General features: G+C 49.1%; 1 protein-coding gene across 1 annotated transcript; it reads right to left on the reverse strand.

Annotated features, from left to right (window-relative positions):
• Positions 1–469: 469 nt before the first annotated feature.
• Positions 470–12039, reverse strand: LOC117039722 (voltage-dependent calcium channel beta subunit-associated regulatory protein-like). Its single transcript, XM_033136904.1, has 8 exons — positions 11856–12039; positions 11523–11602; positions 8480–8625; positions 7368–7429; positions 5250–5415; positions 3036–3207; positions 1342–1470; positions 470–679 (listed from the first exon to the last, which is right to left on the reverse strand). The coding sequence occupies exons 2-8, from the start codon at positions 11574–11576 to the stop codon at positions 470–472; spliced, it is 939 nt and encodes a 312-aa protein (XP_032992795.1). The 5' UTR covers positions 11577–11602; positions 11856–12039.
• Between the last annotated feature and the right edge of the window lie 12979 nt (positions 12040–25018).

Genomic DNA, 25018 nt, shown 5'->3' on the forward strand with positions numbered 1-25018 from the left:
TTAAGTCCAGTCAAAGGCGACTCTGCCGTTGCGGCGCTCATCTCGCTTTCAGGCCAAGGGATCCGGCGTTTGTCCACAGACAGCTTTCTGGGTCACGTGTCCCTTTACCTTTACCTTTAAATATAAGCTAAATAATTTCGGGGGTGGGGGATTTCCTGATAAAAACGCTCAGCATCTTTTGGGGTGCCCTGGTTCTTACTTTTTGAAATATGGCAACTCTATGTGTGCAGCAAAGCTCAATGGAAATGCTAACGAGGATAATCGTTTCTCACGAGTTAAATACCACATAAAAGAGGCTACAAGGCTTTCTTTTGCCCCCAGGGGCCACCGGATCAAGAGGAGTTGCATTGGTGCCCCCAGTTCACTGGTGCAACGCTCGAATCATGTCAGTGAGAGCTGCATGCCAGGTGGGCACCAATGATGGGCAACTACCCAAGGAGGAGCACAGCGTACCCGCCAGGCCAGAGTATTACCCACCTCGCGTGTCCAGGCTAGAAGCTCTCTGGCTCGTCTCCAGCTTCCACTTCTTGATCCGAAAGTAGGGCCCGGCGCCCTCCAGGCTCGCATGGCGACGCAGACGGGTGAAGAAGTGAAGGACGGTGCCCTGGGCAGGGGCCGGCGGGGGCTCCCCGGCACCGCCCCCTCCAGCACCCTTGGGACTCTGGTCGGCGCTGTCGGACTGAGAGGAGAGAAGGAGGAGGAGCAATAATAATAATAATAATAATTTATTATTTGTACCCCGCCCATCTGGCCGGGTCTCCCCAGGATCTGTCAGGAGCGGCCGGTGGGTTTGCCACTGGGATGGAAACGCTCCTCTAACCATCAAACACACAAAGTAGCTGCCTTATTACGGAAGAATTTCAGAAACAGACTGGAAGGAGAAGTTCGCTGAATCGCAACTTATTACCGAACTTAAAACCATGGAGAGACCTGGTCTGAATAGAGACATTGGGTTCTTATCTCATTATACATGACAAAGCTATTTTTAGCCATCTCACCCCTTGCTTTTTCCTGTAAGACCAATTGCAGTTGTTAACAGTCGTCAACAGGTTTTCCGCACCCGTCAGCCGATCCCCCATTCCCACCACCCTTCTGAGTCATACCCCTCCCCACCCTCCCACTATATATAAGGGCCCAACCAAGGAAGAATAGATCACTTCCCTCGAACGGGACGCACGGGACTAGAATCGCATTAGGCTTTTTTGCCGCTGCATCACACGGTTGTGTCTCTGGCTAAGCTTTCAGTCTACCGTGACCCCAGGATCCGTTTCCCCCCATGTCCTGCTCTCAAGCCAGGCGCCCCCCCCCAAAAAAAATCCTAACCGCGTTAGGTTGACGTACCGAGGTGCCTTCGCCGGAGTCCGATGAAGCGGAGGAACCAGCCTCGACGGTGGAATTATAGGTGTCTCCCGGCAAGGCAGAACTGGAGCAGGTTCCATGGCTGGTCAGTGCCGTCTCCGGCAAGGGATGCTACCAAGAAGGGATGAAGGTGAGAAAGGGTTAGGGATAGCTTCAGCTAGGGTTGCCAGGTCTGCTTCCAAAAAATAGCGGACAAGTGGGGGTGGGTGTGTGTGTTTAAATTAAATTAAATTAAATTATATATTTTCTTACAAAGATAGATAGATAGATAGATAGATAGATAGATAGATAATACTTTATTCAGCTATAAGCCCACAAGGTAAAACAAATCAATAAATAAAAACAGCATTTTACATTCTAAAATATCAACTAAAACATTTCAACGCATAATCTCCTTCGCATTACTTACAATCTCTAGATGTACCGTATTATGGCCTTAAAGATAAAGATGGAGCATAGAGTTTACTAGATTTTTAATAGTCATGAAGCATTCCATGAAGTCTTTTATATGAAAGAACTGAAATCAGGAATCTGGCAACCTGTAATGTTCTATAAGAGTCAACTTACAAACATTTTAACACATATTAAAATACCATTTCATCATAAAGCTTTCGAATAAAAAAATGTCCACTATTTTGTGTGTGTGTGTGTGTGGGGGGGGGGGAAATAGTGAACATAATGTGAAAAAAGTGGACTGCCCACTCAAATAGTGGACACCTGGCAACCCTAGCTTCACCGACCCATTCGCACACCTCCCAGAAGTTTTTCGGGCATAAAAATAGAAGATGCATTTCCAAAAAACGCATCCGAATCGCCCCACCCCACCCCTGGCTCTGTTTCTGTAAAAAAAAAAAAAGTTTGCCTCTGGGACCAGCTATGGGAAGCTCCAAACTGGAGGGCTGAATGTGGCCTCTGCAGGTAAGAAGACAGGTCTCTGCCCCAGAGAACTTACAAATAAATGTGAATTAAGTAAGGAACTGGGAGAGGCCTCGGCTAAATTCTTCCTTCTGCGCATCCATGGGCTCCCTCAGAGACGCCCAATAATAATAATAATAATAAATTTCTTATACCATACCCATCTGGCTGGATGGCGGTAAACTATTATTAAGTAATAAGGCAGGTCTCTGCCCCAGAGAGCTTACAAATGTGAATTAAGGAACTGGGAGAGGCCTCAGCGAAATTCTCTCTTGTGAGCATCTATGGACACCCTCAGAGAGGCGAAGCAATAATAGGGTTGCCAGGTGTCCACTATTTGAGTGGACAGTCCACTTTTTCACATTATGTTCACTATTTTTTCCCACAAAATAGTGGACTTTTTTAAAAAATTCAAAAGCTTTATGATAAAATGGTATTTTAATACGTGTTAAAATGTTTGTAAGAAAATATATAATTTAATTTAATTTAACTCCCTGCCCCCCCCCCCCGCTTGTCCACTATTTTTTTGGAATAATAACAATAATAATAACAATATAATAACAATATAATAATAATAATAATAATAATAATAATAATAATAATAATAATAATATTCTTATACCCTGCCCATCTGACTGGGTAACCTGAGCCACTCTAGGAGGCGGTAAAAATAGAAGTAATAAGTCAGGTCTCTGCCCCAGAGAGCTTACAAACATGAATGAAAGAACTGGGGTCCTGTCCCTGTCTCCTCTGGGCCTCACCTGGAAGATGGCCAGGCTGGGCTTGGCTGGGGGCCGCCGGGGCGTCATGGCGATGCTGTTCTCGTTGGACTCGTGGATGGTGACGATCTTGAGGGCGGCGGACGGGGGCAAGGGCAGGTGGCTGAGGCGGGCGTTCTTCAGGTGGTGGAAGTCTCCCTCGGTCAGGGTGTACCTGGCAGGGAGGGCGTTCCAGGGTAAGGAAGGAAGGGGCGAGATCCCTCAGCGAGAGAGAACAGCCTCAAAAACAGGGGCCAGGGAACATGCCCACCTAGCCCAGTTTTGCCTCCATTGGCCCTGGCCAGACAGATGGTTTTGGCCTACAAGGCCAAGCACGGCCATTTTGGATGGCAACTTCCCATCAGCCCCTGCCAGCGTGGCCATTTTGGACCACGATTTCCCATCAGCCCCTGCCAGCGTGGCCATTTTGGACCACGATTTCCCATCAGCCCCTGCCAGCGCGGCCATTTTGGACCATGATTTCCCATCAGCCCCTGCCAGCGTGGCCATTTTGGACCATGATTTCCCATCAGCCCCTGCAAGCACGGCCATTTTGGACCATGAGTTCCCTCAATCCTAGTCAGAACAGCCATTTTGGACGCTGATTTCCCATCAGCCCCTGCCAGCGTGGCCATGTTGGACCATGATTTCCCATCAGCCCCTGCCAGCGTGGCCATGTTGGACCATGATTTCCCATCAGCCCCTGCCAGCGTGGCCATTTTGGACCCCTGCCAGTGCGGCCATTTTGGACCATGATTTCCCTCAATCCTAGTCAGCAAAGCCATTTTGGACGCTGATTTCCCATCAGCCCCTGCCAGCGCGGCCATGTTGGACCATGATTTCCCATCAGCCCCTGCCAGCGTGGCCATGTTGGACCATGATTTCCCATCAGCCCCTGCCAGCGTGGCCATGTTGGACCATGATTTCCCATCAGCCCCTGCCAGCGTGGCCATTTTGGACCCCTGCCAGTGCGGCCATTTTGGACCATGAGTTCCCTCAATCCTAGTCAGAACAGCCATTTTGGACCACGATTTCCCATCAGCCCCTGCCAGCGCGGCCATGTTGGACCATGATTTCCCATCAGCCCCTGCCAGCGTGGCCATGTTGGACCATGATTTCCCATCAGCCCCTGCCAGCGTGGCCATTTTGGACCCCTGCCAGTGCGGCCATTTTGGACCATGATTTCCCTCAATCCTAGTCAGCAAAGCCATTTTGGACGCTGATTTCCCATCAGCCCCTGCCAGCGCAGCCATTTTGGACCATGATTTCCCATCAGCCCCTGCCAGCGCGGCCATGTTGGACCATGATTTCCCTCAATCCTAGTCAGAACAGCCATTTTGGACCATGATTTCCCATCAGCCCCTGCCAGGGTGGCCATTTTGGACCATGATTTCCCTCAATCCTAGTCAGCAAAGCCATTTTGGACCATGATTTCCCATCAGCCCCTGCCAGCGCGGCCATTTTGGACCATGATTTCCCATCAGCCCCTGCCGGCGCGACCATTTTGGACCATGATTTTCCTCAATCCTAGTCAGCAAAGCCATTTTGGACGCTGATTTCCCATCAGCCCCTGCCAGCTCTGGCACACTGTCTCTCCAACCCCACAAAAAACCACAGCCTTGAATATTTTTCTCCAAGGCCCATCGCTGAAAGGTAGAAACCTTCCTTTGCCTCCAGAAAGTACCCCCACCCGCAGCACCCACCCACCCACCAAGACCCCGCTAGTCAATGTAGGCAATCCTGGGAAAGAAATACTGACCCCGAGCCACAAAACAGGCTTATCACAAGCCTTTGGGGGCACCTCAGAGCTCATCTAGTCTGACCCCCATGCATTGTACAGGGTTCAAGTCCTCCCAACCCAGCCCTCAAACCCATCAAGGGACTACAGTCTCTCGGCTGGTCCTTACCTCACAGGGCTGCTGCAAGGTTTTAAAAAGAAAAAAGACGATCCCTTATATAAAGGATTATCATATCTGAACGGAATGGAAATTTATTTAAATTTTGGAAGAAAAAAGGTAGAAGAATGAACTCATCCACTGCGGGGGAGGGGGCAGTTTGATTAAATTGTAGAATTTGGCGTCAACTGGATAAAATTGGAATTGCTATAGCGAGGCCGCTGTTGGAAAATCAATGAAAAATATGTATTTATTTTTTTAAAAAGTTGAGATGTATACATACTAACCGCACTCCTCTCTCGAACCCAGGACCCCTGCCTACCTCCTCCCTTTCTCCTGGGTCTTCTTGCTCTGCTCGAAGAGGGCAGCCTCGTTGAAGGACACCCGTCGCCCCGTGGCGCTTCCTGAAGAGAGGAACCTCTCGCTCTCCGCGTCTCGGTAACTGGAGCTCGACATGCAATCGGGGTCATCCACCTTAATGGTGATATCTAGGGGAGGCAACGGTGGGTGGGTGGGTTTAGAAGCCCACCCATTAGAGCTAGCAACATCCCAGTGTTTGAAGCTGCTGGTGGTGGGGAGATATTTACAAGAAAAGAGGGTGCTCCCACCTCGAATCCAAACTGGGCACACACAAATTTCAGGACCCAAATATTATTATTATTATTTAAATACAAACAGGAGGAAGGGACATGCCCCCCACCCTTACCCACAGTGGCCCCCCTCCACCCCAAAGAGGAAGTTAGGCTCAATAACGACGTTTTTGGGGATGAGGGAGAACGAAACGGAATAGTCTCCAAAAGGTCACCCCCCACTGAATTTGACATTTTTATCCACCGGGTGCCATTGTTTCTTTGGAGCTGTTGGATCAGGGAAGAGGGCTCGATGTTTTATGCAAGGAACTCGAGAGAGAGAGATAACCGCCCCCCCCCAATCTTGCACTTTTAACGCCACCTGCCACTGGATACCCTTACAAATGCCCGTTATAGAAATCCACAATCGCGGCTGCATTTGGGGAACTCTGCGCAGTTCTGGCCGCCTCTCCTCGAAAGGGATATTTTGCGGAAGCTGAGAAAAGGAGGCTGCGAATATTATGGCCACTGAGACATGGTGGGCTTTAAAAGGTAAAGGGACCCCTAACTGTTAGGTCCTGTCGTGAACGACTCTGGGGTTGCGGCGCTCATCTTGCTTTACTGGCGTCCAGCTTCCGGGTCATGTGGCCAGCATGACTAATCTGCTTCTGGCGAACCAGAGAAGCGCACGGAAACGCCCTTTACCTTCCCGCCGGAGCGGTACCTATTTATCTACTTGCACTTTTGACGTGCTTTCGAACTGCTGGGTTGGCAGGAGCAGGGACTGAGCAACGGGAAACCAGAGAAGCGCACGGAAACGCCCTTTACCTTCCCGCCGGAGCGGTACCTATTTATCTACTTGCACTTTTGACGTGCTTTCGAACTGCTGGGTTGGCAGGAGCAGGGACTGAGCAACGGGAGCTCACCCCGTCATTGCGGGGATTCGAACCGTTGACCTTCTGACCGGCAAGCCCTAGTCTCTGTGGTTTAACCCACAGCGCCACCTGTGTCCCGTGACTTTAAAAGAGGACCGGGCAAATTCATGGAGGAGAATAATAATAATAATAATAAATAATAATAATTTATTACTGATACCCTGCCCATCTGGCCGGGCCTCTCCAACCACTCTGGGCGGCTTCCAACAGGATATTAAAAACACAAGCCTATAGACAGCTACTAACCAAGATCGCTCACTAGAAGGACAGATCCTGAAGTTGAGGCTCCAGTACTTTAGCCACCTCATGAGAAGAGAAGACTCCCTAGAAAAGACCCTGATGTTGGGAAAGATGGAGGGCAAAAGGAGGAGGGGATGACAGAGGATGAGATGGTTGGACAGTGTTCTCGAAGCTACTAACATGAGTCTGGCCAAACCGCGAGAGGCAGTGAAGGATAGGGGTGCCTGGCGTGCTCTGGTCCATGGGGTCACGAAGAGTCGGACACGACTGAACGACTGAACAACAACAAAAAACCAAGATCGCTATGCTCTGCCTCAAAACTGTTTCCTAGAAACCGCAGGAGGGGAGAGTTGATCTGGTCCCGCTTTTGGGTTTCTCGCAGTTCGCCGAGGATGCAATGGACCTGATCTGAACCCCTCCTCAAAATCCCCCCCTCCCCGCACCTCCCCACTGTTAGGCTTTTTGGGGAGGGGGGAGAATTAAACCAGAGAAGCAGCATCCCTGGAGAGGTGCTGGGTTCGGAACAAGGAGATGCAACAGGAGGAAGAAAAGAGGAGAGAGAGGGAAAGCAACTGTTTCCAGGGCAACGGGCCCTAGCAACCAGAGCAGGTACCACCATACCTTCCTATAGAAAAGGATGCAGCGTGGAAAAAAATGCCCTGCCTGCTTTTGAAAGTAAGCAAGCAAGCAGCTCACCTTGAGCCGGCTGGGAGTCATCCAGATAGGTAGTGTTTGTTTTTTCGGGGTCATCGCTGGCTCTGAAAAAGAAGAAAGAGGAAAAAGGAAGGTGGGCGGGCGGGAAACCATGAAAAAGGCGTACGCGGCAGAGAGATGAAAAAGGTCTAAGAAAATACTTTGCGAAATAGCTCCAGGTTTGCATAAGCCATGACTTGCATACTAAGGAAATATGCTATGTATATATATGGATCTATCTATCTATCTATCTATCTATCTATCTATCTATCTATCTAACATTTATTTAGAGATGCAGGTGGTGCTGTGGGTTAAACCACAGAGCCTAGGGCTTGCCGATCAGAAGGTTGGTGGTTCGAATCCCCGCAATGACGGGGTGAGCTCCCGTTGCTCGGTCCCTGCTCCTGCCCACCTAGCAGTTCGAAAGCACACCAGCGCAAGTAGATAAATAGGTACCGCTCCAGCGGGAAGGTAAACGGGGTTTCCGTGCGCTGCTCTGGTTCGCCAGATGCGGCTTTGTCATGCTGGCCACATGACCTGGAAGCTGGACGCCAGCTCCCTCGGCCAGTAACGCGAGATGAGCGCCTCAACCCCAGAGTCGTCCGCAAATGGACCTAATGATCAGGGGTCCCTTTACCCTTTACCTTTATCATTTATTTACCAACTTCGCCCAAATGGCTTCATTTTCACGCAGACCTTCAACCCTGCGAGGTAGGCCAGGAGGTAACGAACGGCCCAATACTATTATTTTTAAAAATAACAACAACAATGCACAGTGAGTTTCGTGGCACAGGTCTCTCCGAGGGCTAGACTGATGTCGAGGAGACGAATAACTACAGAACTTTCTTTCAGAAGACACCTGGAGGCAGTCCTGTTTAGGGTCCCTTCCAACTCTTGTGGCGCTATGAAAGTCCTGTGGTTAAAGCCGTCGTCTTTTAAATCAACGCTCTTGAGGACTAGAATCTTAACTTTGCGGTTAGGGAAAAAGCGCTAGGTGGGCCAAGCCTCTGACTCCCACATAAAGCAGATCCCTCCTGTTTTGGTTGCAGAACCGGCCTTTCGCACTGCGACCGCCCCACCTTAGGGTCCCAGTTCTGCTCCCCCCCCCCCGTTACCTGGAGTGCCGCCGGTCTGGCTCGCAGCAGCGCCGGCAGACGATCAGGATGCCGAACAGAAGCACCAGGGTCCCCCCGATAAAGATGGAGAGAAGTACCAGCAGCAGGACATACCCATCGTGGGTCTTCACCTCGCCAGGCACTGTCTGGAAGGTGGGATATATATATATATTTGGGTGGAGGGAAGGAGGGAAGGGAGAGAGAAATAAAAAAACACAGTACAGTATATGGGTGCAAAGGGTTATGGAAGCCGATGGGGTTGAGTTTCCTCACCCTTGTTCTGTACAAGCTACCTCTGCAGCAAGGAGACTCAGAAAAAATAGTATATATATATTCCCTGGCAGTATGAGGGCACATTTCTCCACCATGGGGGGGGCGAAGAGATGGAGACACTTTTCACTTTTACGCACGCACACACAAAAGTTTAGGGTGTGCGAAGTCAAGAATTGCCTGCCCTTGGGAGATGGCTCCCCCATGTCTCTGCACGAGTCAGTGATCTCAGCGTGGTTACAAAGCACGCAGGGATGCAACAGGCACCCTCCTCAGAAGGGCAGTTAAGGGCCCAGAGAGATGGATGTCCTCACGCGGAAAGAGACTGGAAAGCGGGTTGGACCCAAATCACCCTTCCATCTTTGCAATTTTAAGAACTTTGTGTCCATCCCCAACTCTCCGTCCTCACGATTCAGACTTCTTCCCACCCCACTCCAGCTGATTCCACTGTGCAATGAATCTGCTCTGTATGCTCCCTGGGGCAGAGATCCTCTCTCTTAAATGTGTTAAGAGATTCCTGCATTGCAGGGGGTTGGACTAGATGACCCTCAGGGGTCCCTTCCAGCTCTACGGTTCTATAATTCTATGTGCTCATTGCCGATGCTCATTGCCGACACTATATTCATAAAATAATAGTGATACCAGTAAGAGCAACAATAATTTATTCATATTATTGCCCAGCAATAATTTGTAGTGATGATAATCTACCCCCTGAAAGAGAGGTCTTTGACGAAAGGCTTTTAGCAGCCAAGGATTCGGCTACCTAGCCTTTTCCCAGCACAGAGAGAAAGACCCCAGAACTTTCAACCTGTTGGATTTCTACCCGCCAAAGTCAAAGAACCCAACTTAAGCTTGTGCCAGTGAAGCTGCGATTCCTGCATTGCAGGGGGTTGACGCTTGGGACCCCCTTCTCTGATTCTTCTGTGATCATGTGAGGAACTGGAATATCTCCCTCGGTAGAGAACGAGGGCTCTTAAGAGTTGTGGGTTCGAGCCCTCCGCTGGGCAAAAGCATTCCTGCATTCGGCAGGATGACTGACCCCTGTTGGTCTCTTCCAAATCCACAATTCTACGATTCCAGGGACAGCAGTGGTGGTGGGCGGTAGCTGAGTCAGACTCCCAGCGCTCAAGTCAGTGGCTGACGGCATAAAGTCCGCTGGCCCCTTCCTTGGGACTGTCGTTTACTGATGACTCAGCAACCAGCTAGTCCTCAGCGCAGAGTTCCGAATCGTTTCAGAGAAGGAAAATGTGCAGAGATGGGAGGAGACACAGCGCCCCCCCCCCCAATTGCATCCCAGGCGAACAGGCATGCTTTGGAACAATCACGGTCCTTACTTTCGCAAACGACATAACAAAAGCATTTCCTGCAGATTTTGAAGCCAACAATTTGAGTGGCTTGAGTTCCAAGGTCTGTTCCTGACTGGCGGTGGGCAGGATTGAACCTGGGTTCACCTGCGTTCCAGGCAAGCAAGCGCTCTGGCCGAGGGAAGAGGCCCAGCTGCAGAAAACCTGCATCAGCTTGCAAGGCAAGCAGCAGCTGATTCAGCAGAAAACCCTTCGAGGGTTCCCTCTTCCTAAAGAATCACAAGCTGGAAGGAACCCCAAAAGTCATCTAGTCCAGCCCCCTGCAATGCAGGGATCTTTTGCCCAACATGGGTCTTGAACCCACGGCCCTGAGGTTAAGAATCTCCTGCTCTACCGACTGAGGTTGGCTCGCTCCACAGACACCCCAAAAATATCCCCAGGTACTAGCCAAGTCAAAGAAGCCGTAATGTGACCAAAACCCACAACTCTTCAGAGCTGTTGGACTACAACTCCCTATCGGCGCTAGCCAATCCTGGGAGTTGTAGTCCAGAACCTCCAAATGAAGAGATAGGGTGATGCGGATAGAAGCCGCAAACTCCAAACTTGGATGCCTTCGCTTTTTATTCCTCTGCCCGTGGGCTTTGGTCGCAGAGTGGCAAGGCAAAGGCACTCTGCATATGCTCAGAGGCACCACCCACAACAATTACTTGTTTTTACCAAGGTTTCACAATACCGCAGCTCCGTCAGTATAAATCAGCCTAGCCAGCTTTGCATGCAGAGTTTTCCAAATCCAACCGCCAACAGGTACAAGGTGGGAGTGCTGCTGCCGGTCAGTGCGGGCAAAACTAAGCTAGGCGGACCAAAGGCCTGACTGAGATCTGAACCGTTTCCAATTTAAATCTTAGCCTTTTGCTCAGGACCTTGAGTAGGCCTGGGAAAACACACTGCCCTGAAACCCCAAAGAGCTGCTACCAGTCAGTGCAGACAATATGCAGCCAGGTGGACCAGCAATCCTTCCCAAGACTTGTGGGCCCAGGAAATAATTTCTTCCCTCCGCGATAGTTCAAAGGAAACAGCGATGCCGATTGAGAACTTGCTTGCGATTCGCAAAATTGTTTTAAATCCTTTCTAATATCGGTGTTTTCAATTGCAAACCTGCCCTGGGACTTTAGTGCGAAGGGCAGGTAATATATATATTAAATGCATTTTAAAAATTGCCTAGGCTGGGCAGATCAAACAGGGTCAGGATCCACAGGGCGAAAGACAGCTCCTCTCCCGGCAACTCCCACAGCTACTCCTGCCAAAACTTTGCCCAGCCTGAACTCTCCTATCCAGAGCCGTGTTCCAAAAATGGTGTGGGAGAAAGTGGGGAGATACAATACAGCATATCACCCACCCCCCCGGGGGGGGGAAGGCCTCGCAGAATTGCCCCCACCTGCCCCGAATGCCTCCACGTCAGGGACACTCACCGTCACACCTCCCGTCGTCGTCGCGTTTTCCCATGCGCCCAAATCATCGCTCATTGTCCGTCCTCGAGAGATATGTCCTCCTGAAAAAAAGGGGAGGCACAAAAAACCACAGTGACACGGCGGTGCGCGGTTGCAGAACGAGATTAATAAATATAGATATATATATTTAAATCGAAAAGAAGGCAGGGAGGGGGAGAGAAAGGCATAAAGGGTGGGGGGAATAAAGAAATGTGATGTACATATATCAAAATTTGCAGAAGAGGAGATGCGATGCGGTGAGGTTGTAGATTCTTCTCTTCCCTCTCTCTCTCTCTTTCTTTCTCTCCCGGTTACCTCCAGCTCTCCATCTCTCCTCCCTTTGCAGCTCACATGTTTCTCGCCGAAAGGAAGATCACGGGTGGGTTCCCGTTCACAAGATCCTCGGCAGCGCCATGCTCCGGTTGCAACACCCCGGGAGATGATGGATGGACCGGGTCCTCGCCGGCTCCCCGGCTTAAGATGCAACTGAGGAAGGAAAGCAAAATTAAAAGGCTGGTGTGTTTTTTTATTTATTTTTCAAGAGGAAGGCAGGATGGGGGGTGAAGAGAAGGTGGTGGCAGATTGGAAGGGGCTCGGGGACCCCTCTTTCCTCCCCTTTTCCTCTCTCTCTCTCTCTATCTCTCTCTCCTTCACTGCCTGATGTCAGATGGTTTTCTTTAAGGAGCCAGCGGAAGGCCGCAGAGCAGCCTTCGGGGTGGAAAGCGGCTGAGAAAAGCGGCAGAAGCCTCCCCCCACCCCCACCCCCCCCGACTCTGGAAAAAGGCAGCCTCTCCGATGCCCCCACCCAACCCGGCCTTCCACCCCAGATGCAGTTGGGAGCCTGGAAATTAAATCGCCTTTTCGAAACACACACATGCACGCGCTAGGATCCTGGCTCAGCAGCCCACACACACACACACACACACACACACACGGGGTTGACTCACGCCAACGGGAGAGAGATGAGCAAGAGGGGAAGGCAGTGAGGGGGCGGACGGTTGCTGCAGCAGAGGGGGGGGGGAGCCACCCCACCCCGAGGAAAGAGCAGCGAAAGGGTGCCGGGCGGCTTTGATACGGCCGGCTGCAAAAATAAAAAATGGGTGGGTGGGTGGGACACACGCAGAAACGACTCGCCTTGAGTGTGTGCATAGCTGGGGGAGATGGGAAGGCGTTTTGTGGCACCCACCCACCGCTTAAGGAGCTAGTAGCATGTACTGTACACACACACACACACACACACACACGTGTGTGCAATGTGCAAGGATCTTAATGCAATTCCTCCTACCCGCAGCGAGAGAGCACACGCTCCCAGACGTGTGCACAGAGTCAGGCCCATCGACCTTGCTGTTGTCAACACGGGCCGGCAGCAGCTGCCCCAGGGTTCCAGGTAGGGCTGTTCCGCAGCCCTACCTGAAGATCCGAGGGGGTTGAACCTTCCGCCCTGACCCTGCATCGTCCTCCTGGTTCGGAAGGGCTGGTTCGGAACTGGCTTATATACCGGGTCAAGCCACTGGCCTGTCTAGCTTGGGGTTGTCAACACTGGCTGGCAGCGACTCTCTGGGGTTTTAGGCAGAGAGGTCTTTCTCTCTCTCTCTCCCCACCCACCCCCACCCCCACCACATCTCTGTGTGCAGTCACAGAGCAACAACCCTTTCCCCCCCAAAATAATGGTTCTAGTCCTCATGGTTCCGAGCTAAATAGCTAAATAGGCCATGGGTCAAGCGAGTTTTCAAGCACGCCGGACACATGCGTAATACACATGGCACACACACACACCCCCAAGAATCCTGGGAGCTGTGGTTTTTACTCTTCACAGAGGTACAATGGACAGCGCCGCTCAACTACAGTTCCCAGGATCCTTTGGGGGGGGTGTCACATGCTTTAAAGGTATGGTGTGGGCCCGCCCACAAAATAAATAGTTTCCCACGCTGCCCCGTTAAAGCCTTTTCGCTCCAAGTCCCATAACTTCCCCAAAAGTTCACAAAAGCTTAGCGCCTCACTGTGTGGTCTCCAGCCACCCGGCCTCTGAGCATGTGGGAAGTGGATTAGCTACTTGCCACAGAATAGCTTTGAACCTTGGGCTGGAGGGTTGTCACTGTCGGTCTTCAACGCCTTCCATTTCAGGTCTTGTTTGCGATTCAGGCGGAAATCGTTCAGTTTGGCCGCGCATTTATTCATTGCCTACGAGTACCTTTGCTTATGTTGTGGCTGTGATGGGACAGCTCTGTCGGTAGAGCACGAGACTCTTAATCTCAGGGTTGTGGGTTCGAGCCCCATGTTGGGCCAAAAAATCCTGCTCTCCGGGGGGGGGGGTTGGACTGGATGACCCTCAGGGGTCCCCTTCTGACTATGATCCACAGCAGGTGGGGTGCTGATGGACAGACAGACTGCTTTTTCTCATTTACACACACACACACCCTCCCCGATCATCATGGAAGGATTTCATCTCCATGGTGATATGAGTTGCAAGATGGTTTTTTTTGCTTGCGGGCTTTTAACCCTGCAGCTCACAGAATTAACAGCAGCAAAGAAATAACCTCATGGCTAGGGGGAATTGGAACCACAGCTCCCGTCAGCCGTTGCCGGCACCGCAGTTGGGAGACATAGTCCGAATCGCTGAGAGGGCAGGAGGCCGGGGGAGGCTGCTTTGCCCTTAAACCCAGTGCGCTGTCTCAGGCTGCAGGACAGACAGGCAACATCATAGAATTGGAGGGGGAGGTCCAGCCCCCTGCAACACAGGAATACGCAGCTGTCTCGAACCTGCAACCTTGGCATTATCAGCGCTGCGCTCTAACCAACTGAGGTATCCAGGTAAATCCATCACACATACACACACAGGGAAACTCGCAAGCAAGGAATGACAGAGGGCCTGGGCTTGCCCCCAGCTTCTGAGATAGAGGTTCCACTCCTTTAAAAACAAGAAACCAAAAAGGCTTGAATAGAAAGATCCTCTGAATTGTTTAGTCAAACATGCAAAGGGCCCTGGAAGCTCAGACACAGACTTCTTCCTTAAGGAATCATCCCCGTGGGCAAGCTGTTCTCAGTTTAATACAGCAACGAGGCAAATGCGTCTGGGGAGGCCAGATCTATTGCTCTTACCCACACTGAGCTGATATCGAGGGGTAGATTTCTCCTGGCCGTGGAAGTTCTTCTACCCAGTCATAACTCCACAACTGCCATCTTAAGCCAATGGCCGGATTAAGTGAGAGACAGCCAAGAGAGACTTATAGGGAGCGAGTTTCAAAGGAAAGGGAAATCAGAGGTTTAAGAGGCGCAACGCTGCTGTCAACGTAACAAAAGGACAGATTTTTTTGGGGGGGGGAATGTGAAAAACGAACAGATAGAAGGGCGGGAGGAAACTGCCTCTGGATCAATAATACACAAGCCATGATCCCCTTCGGCTTCTTGACAGCCCCTCCTTTCACACTGCACAGCAGTTAGGATCCGCTGTAAAATTATTAAATACCGGGGTGGTGGGGTGGATGAACAGAGGGAGGAGACACAGAAGCTGCTGCTGGTATTTATTTTGGCAGCTGATAGAGAAGCTGGCGAGTGGGGGGGGGGAGAGAGAGAGAGGAATTCCCCCACCCCTTTTGCTGGGAAGCAGGATCCGACCCAGAACAGAAAAGCCTCCGCCAGCTTCAGAGGTGAGGATCTCCCCTCTGCCATCCTGACAACACCATCTCCAAACAAGAACCACCACAACAACACACCCACAGAGATGGGGCACTCCCGCACAGGTCTACTCAGAAGTCAAGGCCAGATCCATTCAGTGCAGGGCTTACTCCCAGGGTAAGCATGGATATTTTTAATTTTGCCCTCTTGACATTTACCGCACCAAAACAACTGTGACTTCGCCAGATGGGCGGGTTAATAATAAAATTATTATTATTAATAATAATAATAACTAGATTTGCATTAATGATTCCGTTTGGGGGTTGGAGGGAAATTTATCTGCGCAGTAAAAATATATGCAGAAAATGATTTTTTTTAAAAACAACAACAATTCATGCAGCTATGGTTGGATCCAACCAAGGGTAAAACAGATTGAGATGAATGGACATGACTAATGGGGGTGGGTGGGATGTTCTCAACTCCCGCGTAAGGCTGAGTCAGATTGGAGCGCCGAATCATTCCCTCCCAAATGAAAATTACAATAAAGGAAGTCAATTTCGTGATATCTTTTCTACTTAAGAGGTCGGATGTGCAGCTGCGTCCTTGCAACAGGAAAACATTAGTCAGTTTCTCGGAAGCTGCAGGTCGCACGCTCTCCCTGAGTAGACCCATAGGAAGCGGGAGGGAGAGGGAGAGACTTTCACTTTCATGCAAATAAAAAAATATGGGATGTTTCTCTCTCCCCCCCCCCCCGCGCTTCCATTGCAAGCCCCAGAATGACAGCAGTGAGCAAACAGCGCCGCTTGAGCAAACCCTTCTTTTTACGAGCCTGCTTCTTCCAAAACAAACAAGCGGATCGTTTAATTTTAATAATAATAATAATTCCACACACACTCCCTGAGAGATTCACCTACTGGAGACCCATCTCCGTTCATCACAACACAGAGACACCATCTCTCCCTTTCCCCCGCCCCACCGCCCCTCTGCTCAGTTGCAAAACTGGCTGAAGCAAGGTTAAATCTCGTAATTTAATTTAAAAAAGAAAAATGGGAGAGGAAAACATATTGGAAAAATCCAAACCAGCGAGAGAGAAAATGGTCTGGATTTTGAGGGGTGGGAGGAGGTGGGCAAGGGAAGGGATATTTCCTTTGCATTTCTTATTTTTAAATATTATTATTATTATTAATGGGAATAAAACGATAAGCCTAGAGAAAAGGGGAGGAGAAATTGAGAATGGAAAGAGGAAGAGAGCGTAACAGATGGACACAGAGAGAGAGAGAGAGAGAGAGAGAGAGAGAGAGAGAGAGAGAGAAGGAGAATGAATTATGCTATGCGTTGCAGGAGGAAAGATTTAGGGCTTCCTAGAATTAATAATAACAATAATGGGGGGGGGGGGGGAGAGGAGAACTCTGGTCCAGAAACGAGACTCACCTAAGTCCGTGCACTCGCATCTAAATAAATAAATAAATAAACTAAAAAAATTTTTTTTTTAAAAAAAAAGGAGAAATCAGAGCTCCGGAGCCTCTCTTCAGATTTCAAGCAGAGGGGGTTTCAAGCAGATTTCAAGCAGAGGGATTTTAAAAAGGGGCAGACAGGATTTATGAATGAAAAGGGACCCACCCACTTAGGAACGCGAAGAGGAAGCTGCGCGGGGGGGGGGGGAGAGAGGGAGGGAGGGAGGGAGGGAGGCACCCCACGTGACCACACTCTCGGGCTAAATGAGAGAGAGAGTGTGCGCGCGTGTGTCATTCAAGGATAATGAGACGCTTCTCATTGGACGGGGGACCCGGGTTCATTTGAATGAATGGGGAGGGGAGGGGAGGGTTATGTAAAAGCGCGCAAATAAATAAATATATAACCGAAGAGCGTGGTCCTTTTCTCCATCACTATCCCTCCCTTTAAAAAAAAGAAGTCTATTGGGGGTGGCGATGAATCAATTCTAAGCCTCTTTGCCACAGATCGCAGCCTCCGCAGCACAGATTTAAAGCGCATCGAATTCACATTTAAAGCGCATGGCATTCCACACAAACAAACAAACACACACACCCCAGGGATCCTGGAAATGTTAGTTTCCCAGCCACCCAATCATCTCGCAGTTACAGTTCCCAGAAAAACTAGTTCCCATGTTGCTCTAAATGCCTGCCGGCTGTGCTTTGAATCTGTGGTGTGTGGCTCCTCTGCCCCGGAATATATTGAATATAGCCTACTGTATACAGGACCTCTGATAATATATGTCAGGACTTCTTCTAAAGTTTGTACATATTATGGGCGGGCTCCAACCCAGCCCTCCTTGGAGCAGACCTACTGAAATGAATGGGCCGATTATGCCCATTCATTTTGATAAGGCTTATATTTCCAATTGGAACACTGGTGGCGCTGTGGTCTAAACCACAGAGCCTAGGGCTTGCCGATCAGAAGGTCGGCGGTTCGAATCCCCGCAATGATGGGGTGAGCTCCCGTTGCTCGGTCCCTGCTCCTGCCAACCTAGCAGTTCAAAAGCACGTCAAAGCGCAAGTAGATAAATAGGTACCGCTCCGGCGGGAAGGTCAACGGCGTTTCCATGCGCTGCTCTGGTTCGCCAGAAGCAGCTCAGTCATTCTGGCCACATGACCCGGAAGCTGTACACCGGCTCCCTCGGCCTATAGAGATGAGTGCTGCAACCCCAGAGTCGTCCGCAACTGGACCTAATGGTCAGGGGTCCCTTTACCTTTATATTTCCAATTGCCCTCCAATAGTAGCCTCATTATAACCATGCCAAATTATAATACAATTGCCAATACCAGTCATTCAGATACCGAATTACATAATTTAGGTGGCTAGAACTGATGGGGTTTGATGGTTTTATTTCTGCTTTCCGGTCAAAATAATAATCCCTTATACAACAGCTGCAATGTTAATGACTTCTATTTGTGTTCACACATTTAATTGGTGGGCTCTTTGAGCTGCCCGCCTGATTATACATTTATCGCCCAAATTATTGAGTGCGCCTACATTATTCCTCTTGGCGATAAACTGTTGGTATGATTTGCCACTGCCCTTTCCCTCCAAGGCGGCATTGCGTGGTTCTCTGCCCCGCCCCCAAATCCCCATTTTATTCTCACAACCACCCTGCGGGGTAGGTCAGGCTAAGAGAAAGTGGCCGACCAGAGGCTGCCCGATGAGTCCAGCACTTTCCGAGGGAATCCATTCCACAGGCCTTACCGTCAGAAAGTTCTTCCCAACGATTTATCGGAATCTCTTGCCACCGAATCCATCCCTCTAGAGCATCGGGAAACAAGGCTGTGCCCATCTTCGATTTGCACCAACTGAGGTTGCAACGGACGAAGAACTGCTGGCGTTGGGGGAACAAGTCCCGCCAAAGAGACTTGAGTTATCTATGGAGGGCCGCACAGTTTGTCGGGAGACTCAGGGCAGATGAAATAAAAGCTGCTCATCCTCCTCCTCCTCCTCCTCCTCGCTGCGCACCGTTAACCTGTGGAACTCACTGCCACAAGCTTGGCCACTAAAGTCGGGTGGCTTTTAAAAAGGAACAAGTGAAATCATCAACGATACGCTGGGAAATGGATACAGGACGTAAGACGGAAATGACAGCCTGGGAACGACTGCGGAAGGTACATTTGAAGTTTAGAGTGTGTAAAAGAAAATTATTTGAAAACAGGTGGTACCTGACGTCTAACAGACTAGCAAAAATGTATAAATCCGAATCAAATTGTTGTAAATTTAAAGAGAAGGAAATTACCTTGCGTTATATGTGGCTGAGCTGTAAGAAGGCAAAAGCTGACTAGGAAATTATATATATTGAGTTGGGGGCGGGAAGGTTTAATATAACTTTTATTAAGAAACCAGAGGCTTTGCTTTTGGGAATAATAGGGGTAGAGATACCCAAACAATATAAAAATTCATTTATGTTTGCAATCACGGCGCCCCGAATGATTTATGCCCAGGGATAGAAGGAAGATAACGTCCCAACCAAAGAAGAATGGCAGCAATTTTTTTTTTGAATATGCAGAAATGGTGAAACTTACTGGAAGAATAAGAAACCAAGAAGACAGTGTTTTTCATTCAGAGTGGAAATCATTTTATTATTTAAAACGTTATTGTAAACAGGTTAAATCATTAGCAGGATTGATATAAAGACGTGCAATGATTAAAAAATAATAATTTTGAGTATATTGGATGAAGAGTAATTAGGTTTAACTTGGATATGCAGTGAAAAGAATGAAATATAAGCAACCGCAGAAAGGGGGGGGTCAAAATTGGTTTTTTAAAAATATAAATGTAAAAATTAAATAAATTGGGTCCGTGTGTGAATGGACAAGTTCATAGAGGAATTCTTCATGGCGAGAGATCTGCCATGCACTGCCTCTGAACAGCAGAAACAGCTTCTGAACACCAGGTGCCAGAAGCCACAGGAGGGAAGAGGGCTGGCGTTCGAATCCTGCTTGCTGGTTTCCCGTTGGGGCATCTGCTGGGCTGCTAGGCCCAATCCAGCTGGCTCTTCTGATGTTCTTAAAGGTAAAGGTAAAGGACCCCTGACAGTTGAGTCCAGTCGCAAACGACTCTGGGGTTGCAGCGCTCATCTCGCTTTACTGGCCAAGGGAGCTGGAGTTTTTCTGGGTCATGTGACCAGGATAACTAAGCCGCTTCTGGCGAACCAGAGCAGAACACGGAAACGCCATTTATCTCCCCGCCAGAGGGGTACCTATTTATTTACTTGCACTTTGACGTGCTTTTGAATTGCTATGTTGGCAGGAACAGGGACCCGTCGCAGGGATTCGAACCGCCGACCTTCCAATCGGCAAGCCCTAGGCTCAATGGTTTAGACCACAGCGCCACCCGCATCCTCTATTGACGCTCTTAGCTCCCCCTTAAAGGTCCCAAAGTCCTTGCCAAAGTTATTCTGGGTTCCCCCAATGTCCCAAGAGCAGTTGCAAGAGCCTTTCCCTGCCAACGGTACAAGGGAGACCCAGCCCGATCGCAGTCCAACCACTTGCATAGCCGTCAACTTCCCTTTTGCGGAAAATTCCCATATTCCAGAACCGTTTCCCGCTGCAAAAAAGGTAAGGTTGACCCAATGCAAAAAAGGGGAAGGTTTCCAAGGCTCCCCGAAACAGGTCAGAAAAGCAAGAGAGCTTTATTAAATCGACAAGGTGCAGAAGCTTCAAAAGGAAACAAAACACTTGAATGGTGCTGCCCATAAGCTTCCAAAACATGCATGGATTTTGCACCAGCGCACAGTTCTCTGCGTAGAGCTGGGCTTTTGTTTCTTGTTTTGCTTCAGAGGGGCCGGGGGGAAGAGGATGGAGAGCACGGAAACTAGCCCGTGTTTTGGATGGAAAAAAAGATTCGATGCCCCAGGGGGACCCTGGAGGAACAGATAAAAACCCAGGAGGCCGAGAAAAAACACGAAAGGCATTCCTATGACGCGGAGGCTCAGAACTCAAGAGCTCGCACTGTTGGGACACGGGCTGGCTTTTTAAATCCACCTGCTGCCTGCTCCGTCCGAGGTCTGGCCAGAAGAATGCCTCTGTTGGGCCTGAGATACAGGGCCTGAGAGGTCAACCTTCTGCCCAGCTCCCCCCTACAGGGGAACCCTGTCAAAGGCGGCCGATTTTGCCCAGTGAAATATTTTACTTGCTGCATTTGCATCCCTTCCCCCACCACCACGCAGGGGGAAAGGGGGGGGGGGTATCGGAGCTGCTTACAAAAATAAAAATCAGGCCCACGACTGAAAAGGAGATGGCACACATGAGGAACAAGGGGAGGGAGGAGGAAAGAAGCAAGCTCAAGGTCTTAAAAGGTTGTAGTTCCTATAGCCGTGCAGCCAGTGTCAGTGGCTGGTCTGGCTGTCGGCCAAATATCCCTTAACAGCACCAGGCTGGAAAGAAGCAGCCTCCCTGGTGAATTTTTGCCGCCTAGCAACCACCTTTCAGTATTCTTTTTCTGGGCATGGAAGTTCTGGGTGGGAAGGGTCAGGGGCAGAAGCAGGTGGGGAAATGCAAATTGGAGAGGGTGTGTGTTTGTGCGCCTTGGGTCAGTTGCAAAAAAAAATAAGTGCCCTTGCCTCCTGTGGAATGGAGTTCCAGAGTTTAACACTGGGTGTTGGTCATTTGGAAGACTGGTAAGGTCACCTTTAGAGGGCCAGGTCAGCTCAAGGTCTGGTTGGCATTTCCCTAAAAGCTGCGGGATTTTTAGCCCTCCAGTTGTCACTCAGCTGCAACTCAGGGAGATGGGCAGCTTGCTCCCCCCCCCCCTTTGGAGCATCTGGCTAGATATTGCCTACACTGACTGGCAGCAGGTCTCCAGGATTTCCAGCCTTCTCAGCCCTTTCCTGCATTGCAAAGCCACTACCTCCCTTCCTTAGGAATAAAGAATCTTAGTCCTCATTATTCTAAATAAAAAGGACCGGTTTAGAAAACTTAGGAAGCTCTAGCACTGAGCCGCAAGTCTCACACCCATCGGCACCCAAGGGGTCTCTGGGGGTCCCCCAAACCTGACCTCAAGTATTTCTGAATGGCCATCACCGCTCCGTCGTGTCTCTCTTTTTCTTGCCACAAAGCACCGTCTGCTGAGAAAAATAGGGACGGGTCAGTTTTAAAATCCTGCTTCTTTCGCCCGCAAGGAATCAGAGGAGGGCACCCAAAAAACCCAGCTCTCCTGGAAGGTTGTTGTGCGCGCCCAGGGAGGAGGCAACAGGCAGGCGAGATGAAAGAAGCCGCAAGTCTGAGCAACGAAAGCCTTTTGTCTGAAACTGCAGAAGAGTTGGAAGGCACCCCCGAGGGCCATCTAGTCCAACCCCCTGCCATTCAGGAACCTTCCGCCCAACATGGGTCCTGAACCCATGACCCTCAGATTAAGCATTCCTGCCTTTAAAGGATGCCAGGGGTGGTGACAATTGAGAGCATCATCTGGAGACATGGCTTTTAGTTGTTTTTATGTCGGGAGATTCGGAGCAGGCAAAGGAAGCACTTCTTCACGCAGTGGGAACTATGGAACTCCCTCAGGAGGCAGGGACGGCCAAAATTCAGAGGAGGGGTTGTTGAGGGCTACTAGCTTATGCTCACATTTAAAAGTTGACGAGGACGATGGGGAACCTTAGCAGACCTGGGAGATTTAAGGCTAGGCAGTGTCACAAGTATCTCAAAGTCAGGCAGCAGAAGACTTGGGGTTTCATGCAGCGTAATGTCATATTCTGAGCAGACCCATTTGATGGTGTGCCAGCTCACGTTAAAGTGAGGAGTCTGCCGCTATGGCTTTTCTGTATTCCTCTTTATCGCAATTTTATTCCATCCTTTCATCACGGAACTGTAGAGTTGGGTGGGACCCCGTGCGTCACCCTGCGACTTCCTCCGCCCCCCAAAAAATCTGGGGCTCGAACCCACAGCCCTGCAATCAAGCATCTCGTGCCCTATGGAGCTACCCCAAACTTCCTTGTTGAACTGGCAAGTATAGATTTGGGTCTGCTCGCCTAAATTTAGTGGGCTGCAAACCTTTATCCGGTTTAGGGAAACAACCCCCCCCCCCCCCCGAGATATCAGTTGGGACCCTTTTAATACAGCTTCACACACCAGGCGAAACACGTCTTCAAGCAGGTCTTTTCCTTATTAAAGTCCTATACCCTTTCTATTAATGTTTGTGGGGTAGAGGGATTTATTATGTTTATCCAGATGAAGGGCATTCTAAAAATTACTTATTTCTCCAATGCTCCAGAAGGCTGCATAGGAGAAATCACAATTACGGGTTTGAGCACTGGCAAGGTTTTGATTTCTTCCTCTCCCCACGTCCCATTTCCCTCAAGTGTTTGTGTGTTTGAAGGTTGCAGAGACAGCCTTAAATGATTGCATGCAAGTCACATTGGGAACCTCTCTGTACTTAAAAGCAGATTGGGCTGTTAGGTGGGCTGCACAGCCGATACAAAGCTCTTTACGTCTTCTTACGAAAAACCAAACCCACTTTCCATTTTAAAACTGGGAAATTGACGAAAGCTTGTTTTGTTAAGAATGGGCAGGAGCTGAAGTGAGCAAGCTTTTGGATTTATGCACAGCTCGCAAACTGGAGACACTAACTGCCTCCTGCAACACAGGGATTATGTGTGGCAGCCGGGCTGATTCACAAGCTCACGAGCCATAAACCCGCCAAGAAACAGCCTTCCAAGAATTGGACCTGCTACTGCTTTTGTTTACTGGGGGGCTGGCTGTCTTCTTCAGGTGTTGTTGTTGAGTTGTTGAGTCATGTCAGACTCCTGGTGACCCCATGGACCAGAGCACGCCAGGCCCTCCTGTCTTTCACTGCCTCCCGTAGTTGGTCGCTTCGGGAACACTGTCCAACCATCTCATCCTCTGTCGTCCCCTTCTCCTTGTGCCCTCCATCTTTCCCAACATCAGGATCTTTCCCAGGAAGTCTTCTCTTCTCATGAGGTGGCCAAAGTACTGGAGCCTCAACTTCAGGATCTGTCCTTCCAGTGAGCACTCAGGGCTGATTTCCTTCAGAATGGATCGGTTTGATCTTCTTGCAGTCCATGGGCCTCTCAAGAGTCTCCTCCAGCACCATAATTCAAAAGCATCCATTCTTCGGCCTTCTTGATGGTCCAGCTCTCAGTTCCATCCATCACTACTGGAAAACCATAGCTTTAACTATACGCTCCTTTGTCGGCAACGTGATGTCTGTTTTAGCTTCTAGGTAAATGCTTTGTTTCTGAAACCCAGCCTTTGGCGGCCAACGAGCTTTATCTGTAGGGAGGAACCTGAATTGTGCTCCAGGGAACCCATTATCATTTACTGTACTCTTTCTAGCGCCTGCTAAAAACATTTTGCGAAGCCTTCCCAGATATATAGAATGTTGGAGTTTTGAGCTTATCATTTACTGCCTATTTAAATATTTCTATTTATTTAGGGTTTTATTCTCGTAAACTGCAATGAAGCAGTGCACGGGTTACAAAATAAGCAATATCATCAAATCTATGAGATTTTTAAAGCAGACAAGAAGATTGGTTTTCAAGTTGAAAAAATCAAAACTGGAAACAGAGCTAATAGAATCGAACTCAAAAAAACCTTTCCAAAATGTATAATTTGTTGCTAGAGTGGCATACGAAAGATGAAATGGTTAAGTCAACAATGATAGATTGGGCAAAGGATGTGGGACACAACATTATGTTGGAGGACTGGGAAAGACTGTGGAAGGAAGGTATCAAATTTACAGCTTGTAATAATTTGAGAGAAAACATTATGAAAATGTTATATAGATGGTATTTAACACCAGTTAAGATTGCTAAAATGAACCCGTCAATGACTAATTTGTGCTGGAAATGTAAATCAGTGGAAGGTACCTTTTATCATATGTGGTGGACATGCCCAAGGGTTAAAGTCTTCTGGGATAAGATTTACAATGAACTTAAAAAGGTAATGAAAATTACCTTTAGTAAGAAACCAGAGGCTTTCCTTTTGAGCATGACCAATGAACAGATACCCAGTCAAGATAGAGTATTTTTTATGTATGCCACAACAGCAGCTAGAATTTTATTGGCAAGAAATTGGAAGGGTGAATAGATCCCAACGGTGGAAGAATGGCAGATGAAGTTAATGGACTTTATGGAGCTTGCCGAACTGACCGCGAGAATCCGAGACCAGGGGGGGAGAGAAGGTGTCCGAAGGACTGGAAGAAATTTAAGGACTACTTAGTTAATGGTGTAAAACTGAATATCTGAGCAGAATTAGCTGTTAAATAGGCTTTAGCTAGATAAATTTAAATTAAAGTTTTGGTAAGAATTTTATAGTATAAGATACAAATAAGAATGTCTGAAGATTTTGAGAATAGATTAAGAACTATGTTTTAAGTAAAGGAATCTGAGGATAAATAAGATGGTT

The sequence above is a fragment of the Lacerta agilis genome, chromosome 18 (assembly GCF_009819535.1).
Source record: "Lacerta agilis isolate rLacAgi1 chromosome 18, rLacAgi1.pri, whole genome shotgun sequence".
Taxonomy (NCBI): Eukaryota; Metazoa; Chordata; class Lepidosauria; order Squamata; family Lacertidae; genus Lacerta; species Lacerta agilis.